The sequence below is a fragment of the Panicum virgatum genome, chromosome 8K, assembly GCF_016808335.1.
Source record: "Panicum virgatum strain AP13 chromosome 8K, P.virgatum_v5, whole genome shotgun sequence".
In the NCBI taxonomy this organism is placed as follows: Eukaryota; Viridiplantae; Streptophyta; class Magnoliopsida; order Poales; family Poaceae; genus Panicum; species Panicum virgatum.
In genome coordinates this window covers 29,071,763-29,084,824 of record NC_053143.1, presented here as the reverse complement: position 1 = coordinate 29,084,824, position 13,062 = coordinate 29,071,763, and the positions used below count along the sequence as shown (strand labels likewise).

At 49.0% G+C, this 13,062-nt stretch overlaps 1 protein-coding gene across 1 annotated transcript; it reads right to left on the bottom strand.

Moving 5' to 3' along the window:
- Positions 1-296: 296 nt before the first annotated feature.
- LOC120644363 (probable methyltransferase At1g27930) lies at positions 297-1,701 on the bottom strand. The gene has a single exon (XM_039920983.1). The coding sequence runs from the start codon at positions 1,498-1,500 to the stop codon at positions 598-600; it is 903 nt and encodes a 300-aa protein (XP_039776917.1). The 5' UTR covers positions 1,501-1,701; the 3' UTR covers positions 297-597.
- Between the last annotated feature and the right edge of the window lie 11,361 nt (positions 1,702-13,062).

The following is a 13,062-nucleotide window of genomic DNA, read 5'->3' as shown; positions in this document are numbered from 1 at the left end:
AAAGTATGAATGAAGCCATTATATGTATGTACTATCGCTTTGGTGTGGGATAAGGAGTGGTCATGTGCTTGTACGTCCATACCATACTGATCTTTGGGACTAACCTCAATATAAAGGACATATTGATCTTTGGGACTAACCTCAATATGACTGAGGAGGGCAAGAGTTTTTTTCTCAAAACTTTGAGATGTAAGACATGAGAGAGGCAGATGTGGTTCTGAACATTAAGCTACTAAGAGAATGATTGGCTAAAAAAAACAAACTGAATTTTTGGAGAGTGTTTCGGACATAATACATGAACTTGCATTGTTAGAGCTGATGTGTATTCATCCATTCCATAAAACAGTGTACTAATCAACATTGAAAATGTGATATCACTTACGAGAAGTACATTACAAAACAGACATGCTCCATGTCAATAATGTCATAAGACTGCTAATTCTCGGGATTCCGATCCTCCGCTCTTGTTCGAAATATCAATTTGAACTGCAGGGCAGAGAGTACCGGGTATACCCAATACCCATCTGCTTTTCCTGTTATGCCCCCATCCAAATAGGGGCAGAAACACCAGATGAGAACGTACCATTACCACCTTGATTAACAGAACGGTCTCCGGCCACCGGCGGCCGCCTTCGCATCCCCGCGCCGAGAAACCGGCGGAATCCTGAAATGCCACAGCCGGCCGGTCCCACCCACCCTGTACTTGTCGCAGAGGAACTCCTCTGCGAACGTCCTCTCCACCCTCCGGTCCACGTCGTGCAGGAACACGTCGGTGTCCCCCTCGCCGCGGCGCGCGCGCGCCAAGGCCGCCGCGGTCCATATCGCCGCCATCCTCCCCGGCGCCGCCGCGAAGTACCCCTTGGGGGCGTCGATCATGAACATGTCCCACTCGGTCTCGTACACCTCGGGCGGCAGGTTGTGCAGCGCCAGCGGGCACGCCCAGTTGCCGCGCACGCGCAGGGTTCCGTTGCCGCCGGAGCCGGGGAGGCAAGCCGGGTAGTCCTTGTAGGTGGCGTGGAGGCGGTCGGCCTGGTCGAGGCGCGTGCGGTAGGCGACGAGGTGCGCGCGGAGGAACGGCGACCGCGCGCGCACGACGCGGTACCACGCGGGGTCCTCCTCGAGGAAGACGGTGGCGCCGCTGGGGTTGAGCGCGTGCCAGAGCCTGGAGTCGTGGCCCAGGCCGAACACCAGCAGCCGCAGCGGCGCGCGGCGGCGGAGCACGGCGAGCGACAGCGAGATCTCGTCCCGCGACTGCTGCGGCACGGTCCCCGTGGTGGCGTATTCGACGGCGGCGTCCGCCAGCGCGGCCAAGCCCGGCGCGCCGTACCCGGATCCGGCCGGCGCCGCGACCGCCGGCAGGCACGGCAGCGACAGGGCCAGCGGCGGGAGTAGGTACGGCGCCAGCGGCGTCGTCACGAGCGCGGCCACCAGGTAGAACGCGGCGAGCAGGAGCGCGCACGCGCCGGCGAAGAGGAGGCCGCGGCGGCCGGGGGGCTTCATCGCCGGCGGGCTGTGTCGGGAGCGAGGTGTTCGACGCGACGCGACGCCCGCTTGGAGTGTCCGACCGTCCGTACGCGCGTCGGAAAGCGAGAGCGTGCGCTGGGCGGAGAGGATTGGCTGCTTTTTTTAGGGTCGCTGGGAGACGGTGTGATGGGTCGGTTTCTCCAATGCTCCTTGGTTTGGCCTTTGTAGTGGATGCAGCCATTCACTTTAGCCTTTTTTTGGGCAGTGTAATCTAGTTTGCCCTGCTTTTGTTTGTGGGTTAGGTTAGGTTTGGTGGTGTTATTCCTTTTGTGACAAGTGTACGAGGTGGGTGTTGACAATTTGTTTTGAATGTTGAAATCATTAGTTGATAGGTGGAGGCTTTGCAAACCACGCATGAACTAATCACAATTAGATTTTTACCTTTTTTACTTTTTTTTTTAAATTTCCGGGGTTCATATCTATCGTCTTGGTAATTTTTCATCGGTCAGGCCAAGGATTTTATCAATATCTATACTTAATTTCTAAAATAATAAAGTTTTCACTTAAATTTTTTATTTGCTCCGTCTCATATTATTCATAGATGGGTCTTAGTCCATCACGTATGCAAGTTGAACCAACCCTCTTCGTCCACAACTCGATCACGTAGAATCCTATAAATTAATGCGCACGGGCACTATTACGTATCCAATATTTGTACCAATTTTATCCAGAACAACGCACGGACATAATTACCTAGTATAGTTGTTGACACCGTTTTTTGGCACGTATCAAGGAAGGTAATATTATGAAAAAAAGCTGCCGATTTGAAAGAAACCAAAACATGCACAGTATCAGAGTTTGCCGATTGGGATGCAGCCGATGGGTCAGAAGAATATTCCAGGAAGATGCTGATCCGCGCGGTTTGGAAATCGGCTGAGGAAAGTTGCCGATAAATCAGAAGGAAAGAAGAAGTCCGAACTCTACGAGAATTCTGATGCTTCGGTTATAGATTTTTTTTGATAGTTTAAATTAGAAAGTCCTTTATCTTTTAAATCAAATAATGTGTTTTGCCGTAATCGGCTAGGACTTGTTAGCGTAGACTATATATATCAGTTGTACGGGACCGAAAAAACCTGATACACATCCAATACAACAAACCCTTTACAATTTCTTTGCATTTTACTTTTCTTGTCGGCGACTTCGCTATTTTTTTTCCCGGCGAGTTCTTTCAAGTTGACCAAAAACGTCTCACATTCGAGCGACTTGATTTGCTAGTGAGTTTTCATTTTACCGAGTAAATTTGAGCTTTAGCTACCGGGCTTCGTTCAAATCTATTCAAAAGTTATCGAGTTTATCTAGACTTTGATCTCGGACATATCGCTGTTTTCTCGTCTAGATTTATTCACAATTTATCGATATCGGCTAGATTTGTAGGTTTTTTCTATATTTCTGGCCATTATCACATCTATCCGCTTAAAAACATATTAGATCGACTATAGAATTTGCAATAATATCTCGTTATTACAAAGTCCGGTTTAGATCTATTTCAAGCTACGTCTAAGTAACACATTGGTGACTTAGATCTTGTTACACACGGGCGATCGGCTGTTCGAAGCTGGTTTTGTCGTTTTCCGCATCGGCTGAATTTGCCGACGCGCTCGTTCATCCCGCACCTGTATTTAATATTCTTTTGTCGTTTCCTATCGGCAGAGTTTGCCGATACGTTGGTGTGAGAGATATTCGGAATTCCAGCCGATACGCTCTCGAATTTAGTTTTGTTTTATTTCTTGTCAATTGCAGGTCAAATTGACTAGCACACTTGGTTGACTTTCCGGAACTTGGCGAACACTTGTCTTCGGATTCCAGTGTGTTGATTTTTACGTCAATAATAATATAAATAGGACAGTATTTGGATGTAAAAACAAATTAGAAACTAGCAACAATACCTACATAGTATTTTCCAACGGAAGACTATCATCCATTTTGTAATTAAATAACTATGGGTAATTGTAAAAAAAATTCTCTGCAGTTGGCGCGGGTGGCTAATAAATTTTTTTCCTCAACCACATTGGTTATGGTGTCTACAAATTGAGTGTGACTAAGTTATTTGTAACCCTTCTTTTAATATCACAAGTTGTTATGACCGTGTGTATCCTGGTTATATTTTTAAGAACTTTGCAGCAACTTGATGCAATGATATAAAAACTAATAAAATTTCCTTTTATATGAAAAAATTAAAAAGTCTAGAAAAAACAATTACCAATAATTATTGGTAACTTGAAAAAAAATCATAGAATAATCTTAGAGCATCTCCAAAAATCTTTCTAAAATCTTTAAATCATCATTTAGAGAGTCGTTTGAGTAAAAATTATTTTCTATATCTTTGTGTTTTTTAATAGTTTTTCTATATATCTTGTGTAAAGTGTAGAGCGACATTCTCGTTTTTCATCTTTGGCTAGCAAGAAATCTGTAATTAAGAATATCTATATTTAGATATCTAATTGAAAAGCATGTTGGAGAATATTTTTTCACTAAGATCTTTATTCTCATCTTCATGATCGTTCTACCTGCACCTGGACATGAAGCCCCAAGCAATCCGCCGCTCTGGACCACTGGAGCAACATGTCTGTCGGTACAGTAATTCGGATGTGCATGTCACAATTATTAATCCACCATGCATTGTTGTCGTCAGTTTGTCACCAACCTTGTGTCGCGAACCATGTGCCTTGTTTGAATCCACAACCACCTATGCTACACCCGCAGCGTGGGCATCGATGCTCAAAAAAATTTGACTGCATGGCAGGTAACTGGGCATCGACCTCCGGAGGCCGCAGTGTGGGCGCATGGCTGCGGGACCTACATGTTCCATAAATATAACCAATAACTGGTGCGCACCTAGACTCACGAGCATTGAATGGCACACAGATCAATATCCTCGTACCTCAGCTGCGGTCACAAAATTGTTTTTAAGGAACGAAGCATCGAGGAAAGAACAATACCCGATGCCAGCATTTTTCATCCGAGCATCGCGTCCAGGAGTGTGTAATTCGATGCCCCATTCTTCTCTTTCTTAACCGGGCATCGGTATTTTGGCACACTGCGGGTGCTCTTAGAAATCAGCTCTAGATAGCACACACACGAGAGTAAAAATGGACTCAAGAACACAGGGAAAGAGACATAGGGAGGAAGAGGTTTCTTATTTCACTTCTGGTTCATTCTTTCTTGTACAAAGCTGAGAGTGATCTCTCATATATATAGAAGATGAGGTTCAAAGAATTCAACGCTACAGTGTATGAATATTTGAAGTTCCATCCTCTCATTAAATTGGCCACTTATCAAAGTCCCCTTTTTACATACTGTAGTTTGGACTTTTGATTTTACAACACTCCCCCTTGGCCAATTTTATGTCATGTGTATGCCTCATTAAAAACTCATCCCAAAAAACCCAGTGGGAAAAAAGGGTACGAGAAAAGAGTGTATCACATGCGTGAGCTAACGTTGCACCTGTTGCCTCATTAAAAACCTTGCAAGAGAAAACACAATGGGAAAAAACTCATCAAGGGAAAAAAGAGTACAACAGTTGATGTTAGGCTGGTAGTTCAGGACCGACAAGTGATCTTCAGGACCATGATTATGGGCTATGGATTTCAGGGTTAATCTCCCCCTGAACCCGACAACTCTCTAAGTCGTCTCATGTCAATTCCATGAACACACACGTGGAAGCTGGAAGCTGGCAGAGACTTTGTGAACAAATCTGCCAGATTTTCACATGACTTAGCTTGCAGGATTTTTATCTCCCCTCTCTTCTAGAGCTCGTGGGGGTAAAAGAATTTTAGAGAAATATGCTTCGTCATATTACTCTTAACATAACCCATATGCATCTGTGCAACACAAGCTCCATTATCCTCATAAATAATGGTGGGGCGTCAGCAGTATTCATACCACATGACTTCTGGATGTGGTCAATCATTTGATGAAGCCAAACACACTCTCATGCAGCTTCATACAGGACAATTATGTTTGAGTGGTTGGTTGATGTGGCAACCAGGGTCTGCTTCACAGACCGCCATGAGATGGATGCACCACCAGAGACAAATACAAAACTAGTCTATGATCTGGCATTATGTGGGTCAGACATATAGCCAGCATCAACATAACCCACCATAGAGGAAACCCCTTTTCTTGAATACCATAATCCAAGGTCTTGAGTACCTTGTAGGTACCTGAGGATGGTTTTCAGGCCAACCCAATGTCTTCTGGTGGGGGCGGCACGGTACCTTGCCAATAAGTTCACTGCAAATGCAATATCTGGCCTTGTGCAATTTGCAAAGTACATTAGTGCAACGATGGCACTTAGGTATGGGACTTCAGGTCCCAAAAACTCCTCATCGTCTTACTTGGATCGTAATGGATCTTTATCTGCTTCCAAGGATCGAACGACCATGGGGTTTCCAGAGGGTGACACTTTTCCATATTAAACTTTTCAAGTACCCTCTTTGTGTAAGTGGACTGGTGTACAAACACTCCTTCAGGGAGGTGTTCGAGCTGCAGGCCTAAAGAGAACTTGGTTTTATCCAAGTCTTTCATCTCAAATTCCGTCTTGAGGTAAGCCGACGCTTCCTCAATGTCTCTTGTGGTCCCGATGATATTCTAATCATCGACATAAACGGAGATGATGCAAAATCCATTAGTGGATTTCTTTATGAACACACAGAGATAATCATCATTATTTGTGTAACCTGTCTTCAGGAGAAAGTTACTCAACCGATTGAACCACGTCCTTCTGGATTGTTTCAACCCATATAATGACCACTGCAGGAGGATGTTGAACATGTTGCAGTTTTGATTCGGTTCAGGGATCCTACTCTCATATAAATTTCCAAATCAAGTGACACATATAAATATATGGTTACAACATCCCTCAACTGTATTTTTAAATTCGAGTTAGCTGTCATATATATGAGATATCGAAATGTTATGCCACTCAAAACAGGAGAGTAAGTCTCATCATAATCGATGCCGGGTCTCTGCGTGAACCCTTGTGCCACCAGCATCGCTTTGTATCTTTCCACCTGATCATGTTCATTCCTCTTTCAGAGGAAGACCCATTTGCATCCTACATGGATGACCTTTGGAGGTGTTGGACTGCAGGTCCAAAAACCTCTCTTTGGCAAAGCGAGCGCAATTGTGCCTTAATTGCTGCTTTCCATTTGTCCGAATCAGAGCGCTTCCGGCACTTTGTTATGGACTTTGGTTCTGGATTCGAATCCATTGAGTCAGCAATTTTTGAGGAAAATATGGTTTCCATCTTAAGGATGGGGTCCTTCAAGGACCAACTCAACTTCAGGTCAAGCCACCACTTCGTGGGCATTCTCAACTTCAGGTTGAGCTTCTTCAGCTGATTCTTTAAGTGATGTAAGTGGCTCAGGTACTCGCCTCTACGGACGTCTCCGCCGGACCTTGTATTAAGCGCCCGGTGGTCTCCCGCTCTTCCAAGGATTAGGGGCGGAGTCTCTGTCGGACCTTGTCTTAAGTGCCCGGTGGTCTCCTGCTCTTCCTAGTATTAGGGGTGGAGACTGTAGAGTTGGTAGCCTTCAGGGGTACCTGAACTCTCTCCGGCGCATTTACTGCAGGTATATGCGACCTTGTCACTTTCTTATGATCAGTGAAGGCATCTAGCAGCTCATTTGCAAGATTTTGCAAATGTATGATCCTCTGAACTTCTAGTTCAGACTCACTGGTGGGTGGATCTATGGATTTGCAACCTCGTTGCATTCCATTCAATTTTCTGGCATTCTTTTGGATGCCTATCTCCCTCTAATGCTGGGAAATCATCGAAGACATAATCACCGTACCAAGCCGTATGAAGATCCCAGTCATAGGCTATAAATATTTGATTATGGATGAAGTCTCATAACCAACATAGACCCCCAACTTTCGGTGGGGTCCCATTGATGTACACTGAGGTGGTAGTATTGGCAAGTACACAGCGCTGCCAAATATATGTAGATGGGAAATACTTGGTTCTTTTCCACGCACCAACTATAAGGGGGATGTTTCATGATATGCAGTTGGCCTGAGTCGAATTAGTGCTTCCGCATGCAACACTGCATAGCCCCAACAACTGGTTGGAAGCTTGCTATTCTGCAACAACGGTCGTGCAATCCACTTGATCCTTTTGATCAAGGATTTAGCTAGACCATTTTGTGTGTGGATATGTGGTACTGAATGGTCTACCTTAATGCCCATGGATAAGCAATAATCATCAAAGGCTTTTCACCTAAACTCAGCAGCATTATCCATCCGAATGTACTGAATGCGGTTATCAGGGAAACTCGCCTTTAGCTTGATTATTTGGGCAATGAGCTTTGAAAAGGCATGGATGCATAAATCAGTACCATGAAATATCTAAATAGGCCCGACAGGGGCTGAATAGGTCCACTAATGTCACCTTGTATCCTTTGCAAGAACACAGGCGACTCATCCCTAATCTTCAGGAGGGATGGTCGAGTGATTAGCTTCCCATTTGCACATGCAGTGCAAATAAAATCTTCAGGATTAGGGAAACCATTAACTGCATGGCCAACAGAATTTTGATGATTCTTCTCATCATACTCAACCCAGGATGAACCAATTGGTCATGCCATATTCGAAATGATTCTGCGTTTCGGAATATGGTCTTCATCGCAACATATCCCTCAGTGGGTTTTATGTACATGTAGTACAAACCCGATGGCGATGAAGGAAGTCTTTCCACTATTTGCTTTCGGTATCCGTCGAATTTAGTGATGAGAAGATATTCAGTGCACTGCTCAATCTCGGTCTCTACATGGAAACCATTCGAACGGATATCTTTGAAACTCAGAAGGATGCGCTTTGAGTCAGGATACAATAATGCATCCTTCACAAATATCTGTGTATCCATAGGGAGAACCAGTGTGGCACTTTCCGATACCCATGATATGAGCATTGCTTCCGGTAATGGTCATAATATTTCCACTTTACTTTGTCAAAGTCTAGAAATATCTGGTTTCCCATAGTATCGTATTAGTGGTGCCACTGCCTTACTACTAGGAAATATTGCAGAGGTTTGGACCATACGTTACACAAATGCTCTTCAAGAGCATGTATGGCCAATTTATTACCAACTAACACTTGTGGACATAGCATGATATTCTAGTGATTACTGCAGGTCCCCATAAATATCATAGTCATCAAGAAGGTCGTCCTTATTATCGTCCATTTGGACGTCTCCACCGTTCGCGTCGACCTTCATGTCGTCATGTTTTTGAGCTTCAGGCCCTGTGGTGTCATCGCGTTTCTGAGCTTCAGGCTCTGTGGCGAAGTGGGACTCATGTTGATCTTTTACTTTGTTCTTACTGGTAAAGGTCAACGAGGTGTTCGGGGGTGCTGCAGTTTTGGGACCAATGCCCCTTTGCTCCGCATATGTAGCAACTACCTTGCTCTTCCCCACTATGATCACCTCTTTCCTTCTTAGTGTTGTCCGACATCTAGATGTACAAAATTATTGTCGGTGCATAATCTTCAGGATTACGACTTATGTATAGTCTTCGGGACTATACAAATTTTTCGGTTATAATCTTGAGGATTACATTGCAATTAAATGTATAATATATGAATTACAAGAATTTAAATTTGCAAAATTTAAATAAATGCGAGAAAATGAATTGAAGTAGATAAAATGAGTTTCAGGCCACTAAAGATCCACGGGCTTCAGGCCGTGTCATTTGAGTATTGTAGTGGACTTCGGGCCACTAAATTTGGATGGACTTGAGTAGGGATGGCAACGGGTCGGGCTCAATTTGAGTGGAGTGCCTGGGTACCCAAAACCAAAACCCGAACCCGATCCATTCGGGTGAGATTTCATGCCCAAAATCGAAATCCGTGGATACCCGAAACCCAACGGATAATCCGAAACCCGAATTTTTTTACAAATCAGCAAGCAGAACAACAGTCAACATTCTAGCAACCAAAGGAGTTAAGAACAGAGTATAGTTGAGATTATTACAAATGGTTCAAATTATTACATACGGAGCAACACCACACAGGGAGCACTCCAAGTTCAATACAAGTGCAAAACAACACAAATCAACATCCACACAAATCAACCCATAGATACAGCAGCAGCTCGGTATCCGCTTGAAGCACCAGGAGCCGACATGGCTCACTTCCTGTCAAATGCAAAAAGTCAAACACATATATGGGTTTGGCCATTTGGGGGATGGTGCATGAAATTCGAGATCCACGGAAGGCAGATGCCGTCATACCTCGTGGGCTGCTTGATTCGCGGATTGGCGAGGCCGAAGCGGACTGGCGAGACACGGTCGGCGAGCTAGCTCATCGGAGGCCGCTGCACTGGGTGCGGACAGCGGCGGCGCGGCCTCTGGGAATCCCGCAGCGTGCGGGGCGCACGCTTCGTGCGGCCTGCGGCGTGCGTGGCGCGAGCAAACTCCGCGTGGCAGACGGAGGGCGGCGCGCGGGGCGCTAGCTATCGCTGAGGCCTGGATGCGCGGGCGTTGGGTGGGGGCATAGGGCCGGTGGGCCGGGGCGGGCGGGAGGCCGCTGGGGGACTGGGGTCTTCAAGCGGCGGCTGCTGGGAGGGATGAGCGTGAGGGGTGAGTCCTGAGGGTGAGGGTGTAGAGGAGTGATGAGTTACATACCTAAAGTTGTTAATGGGCTTTTGTTGGAATGATTTATTTTCGGGCTGCAATGGAGCTCCGCATAATTTTGAATCCGTCCCAAACCCGAAATATTTCGAGTCCCCAAAACCGCAAATCCGCGGACAAAAATTAAAATCTGAATCCGAAATCTGCGAGTATTCGCTCCGAACCAGATCCGCTGTCACTTATGCCGTGTTGTTTGATCATCAGGGTAGACTTCGGGGCACTGATCATTTATTTCGGTTAGACCGATCAGCAGCAGAAACCGTGCAGACTGCGGTCTCGCATCAATCAGGCACAGTAACAGTAACCAAACCAAACCGCTATCCACCGCCCCACGTGCTCACTCTGTGACCTCTGCAAAGGAGTACAGAGAAGAACGATTTTTTATCTTAAGGCCGTTATTTGGCCGTGTTTGGATGAATCCACGAAAATTTTTGCACAAAAAGACGAATGCATGCATGAAGTGCTAAACGAAGTTTATTTGCAAATTTTTTTAGAAATAGGTGTAACTTTTCGAGACGAATCTAATGAGTCAAGTTTCATCATGATTGACTACAGTGATGCTACAGTAACCGCGCTCAATCATCCTCTAATCATGCGGTCAAAGACCTCATTAGTTAGAGCACTGCTACAGTACCACAGTTGTTGAGATAATTTTGTAATTAGATTTTATTTAATACCCTAATTAGTAGTCAAAACATCGTTTCTCTCTCATCAAAACTTTTCCACCCTCCAACCAAACATGGCCTTTATCATCTCGGAAGGCCACAGCCTTTCCTATTCTCTCTCCTTGTCTCCTCATGTCCATACTCCATACGTAGGAAATAGTAGGAGGTGGCAGCTCAGAGCAGGCCGCATGGGGGCTATACGCCCGCGGCTCTCTCCTGGCGCTCGTGGGAGGAGGAGCCGCGAGGACCGGCTGGCGGCGGCTTCTGCGCTCGCGCGCGCGTCCGGCCCGCGGGGCCCGGCTGGCGGTGGCTTTGCGCCTGGCAGGGCAGCGCCCCCGCCTGCCGGCGGCGGGGTTCGCTCCTGCGCCCGCGTAGCAGCCGGTGACCAGCGGGGCCACGGCCGGCGATGGGGCCCGCATCCGTGCGGTACTTCGCGCGTCGAGTACTCGCATCCGCGGCTTAGGCTGTCCGCAGTGGGCTCTCTAAAAGAAACTGCATCTTTCAGTACCAATATAGAGAAAAATTCGCTGCAGCGGCGTTCTCTATCCAATGCACTATCATTGCGCATCGGCCTCCGAACAATAAATCGAGCTCGGTAGAGGAAGAACTCCACGCCCGACGTGGCGGGGGGCCCGCGCATCCAGGCGCCGTGCCAACCTCCGCAGTCACCGGTCGGGAGATAGAGAGGAAGGTGCCGGAGAGGGAGTGGAAGAGGAGGCCGAGCTCGGATCCCGCCGCCGCGCGATGGCCTCCACCGTGCGACCATGGCCTGCACCGTCACGCGTGCCGTCGCCGCGGCCGGGTCTTCGCCGCACCGCCATGGCCGGCCGCCACGCCTCTGCCTCGCCGTGCGGCGCCAAGGGCGGAAGGAGGGCGGACCCGCCATGGCCGCCGAGGGAGGGAGGAGGAAGGACAGGAAGGAGCTCGTGGTCCGCTATGGCCGGCCACCGCTGCTCCCGCTGAGCTCGAGGAGGCCGCCCAAGATCCGCCGCATGGCCGCGCCAGAGCTCGAGCCGGGCCGCGAGAGCAGCGGCCGTCCCACGCGCTCGTCGGGGGGCAAGGGCACCGCCTCTGCTCCGCCTTGCCGCGTGGAGGCCACGCGAAGAGGCATCGGCGGGGAGCAGCTCCACGACGCTCTGCCCGCCCCGCTCGCGTGCCGATGCTCCTCCGTGTGCTCGCTTCCGCGCCACCTGCGCCTCCGCCGAGCCCGAGGCGGCCGGGCGGGGCCATGCGTGGGCGCCGGCTCGCCGGCCACCCCGTTCCCGCCCACGCACTACTCCACGTGCACCCGCCGCGCCACGCGTCGCCTAGCAACAGCGCTGCCGCAGAGCCGCCGCCTCGCCGCTCGCGCCAAGGCCAGCGCCCAGCCTCCCCCTCCACGTGTCACAGTGAGCGGCCTCGACGCCCCCGCCGCTGCACGCCGCTCCGCGACAACCCAACGCGGCCACCCGCCATTAATTCTGCCCGCGAGGCTCACCGGCCGGCCATACCACGGCCACCGCCCTGCCGCCCTCCCCACCGCCTTACTTGGCCTATAAAGAGGCCCCGCGGCGCTTCCCCAGCACCGCGACCACCCCCACCGCCGCACAACCTCCTCCTCTGCACGACAGCGCTGCCGCCGCAAGCTTGCTCCGCCACCGCACCTGTTTCCCGTGGCCAGCTCGCTCCACCACCTCTTTGCCCGAACCCAGGGTTGAGGTAGGTGCTTGGACCCTCCCTCTCCCTTTTCCCCCACCGACACCCGCCTCTGGCCACCTCTACCGCGCCGCCCACGGCCGCCGCCGACCCGCCACGGCCATGGCCGCTGCACTTCGCCCCGCAGGCCCCCTCCTCTGAAATTGAGGAGGGGAATCGAATCCCGGCGTCGCCCTGCCCCTTTTCCCCGATTCCCGGCCGCCACCATGCCCTAAGGCCGCGAGCCCATGGCCGCCGGCGCCCTGGGCTCCTCCTCTGTTTTGCCCCGTCGGGGGGGGGAGGGGGGGTAGAAGAAGGAGGGGTGTTTTACCCAAGAACCCCTCCCCTTCCCCCTATTTACTAAAGAACCCCCACCCTTCATGACCTTCTTTTCCAAAAAAGGCCCTTCCTATTTTCCTTTTTACAAATAAACCCTCCTCTCATATGAACACATTTATAAATAAACCCCTGACCCTTTTTAAAATAACCCAAATAGTTTCTAAAATATAAACCAAGCCCCTGCTTTCTCAAATATAATTACAAACAAGGCACTGGACCCTTAAACCATCCTA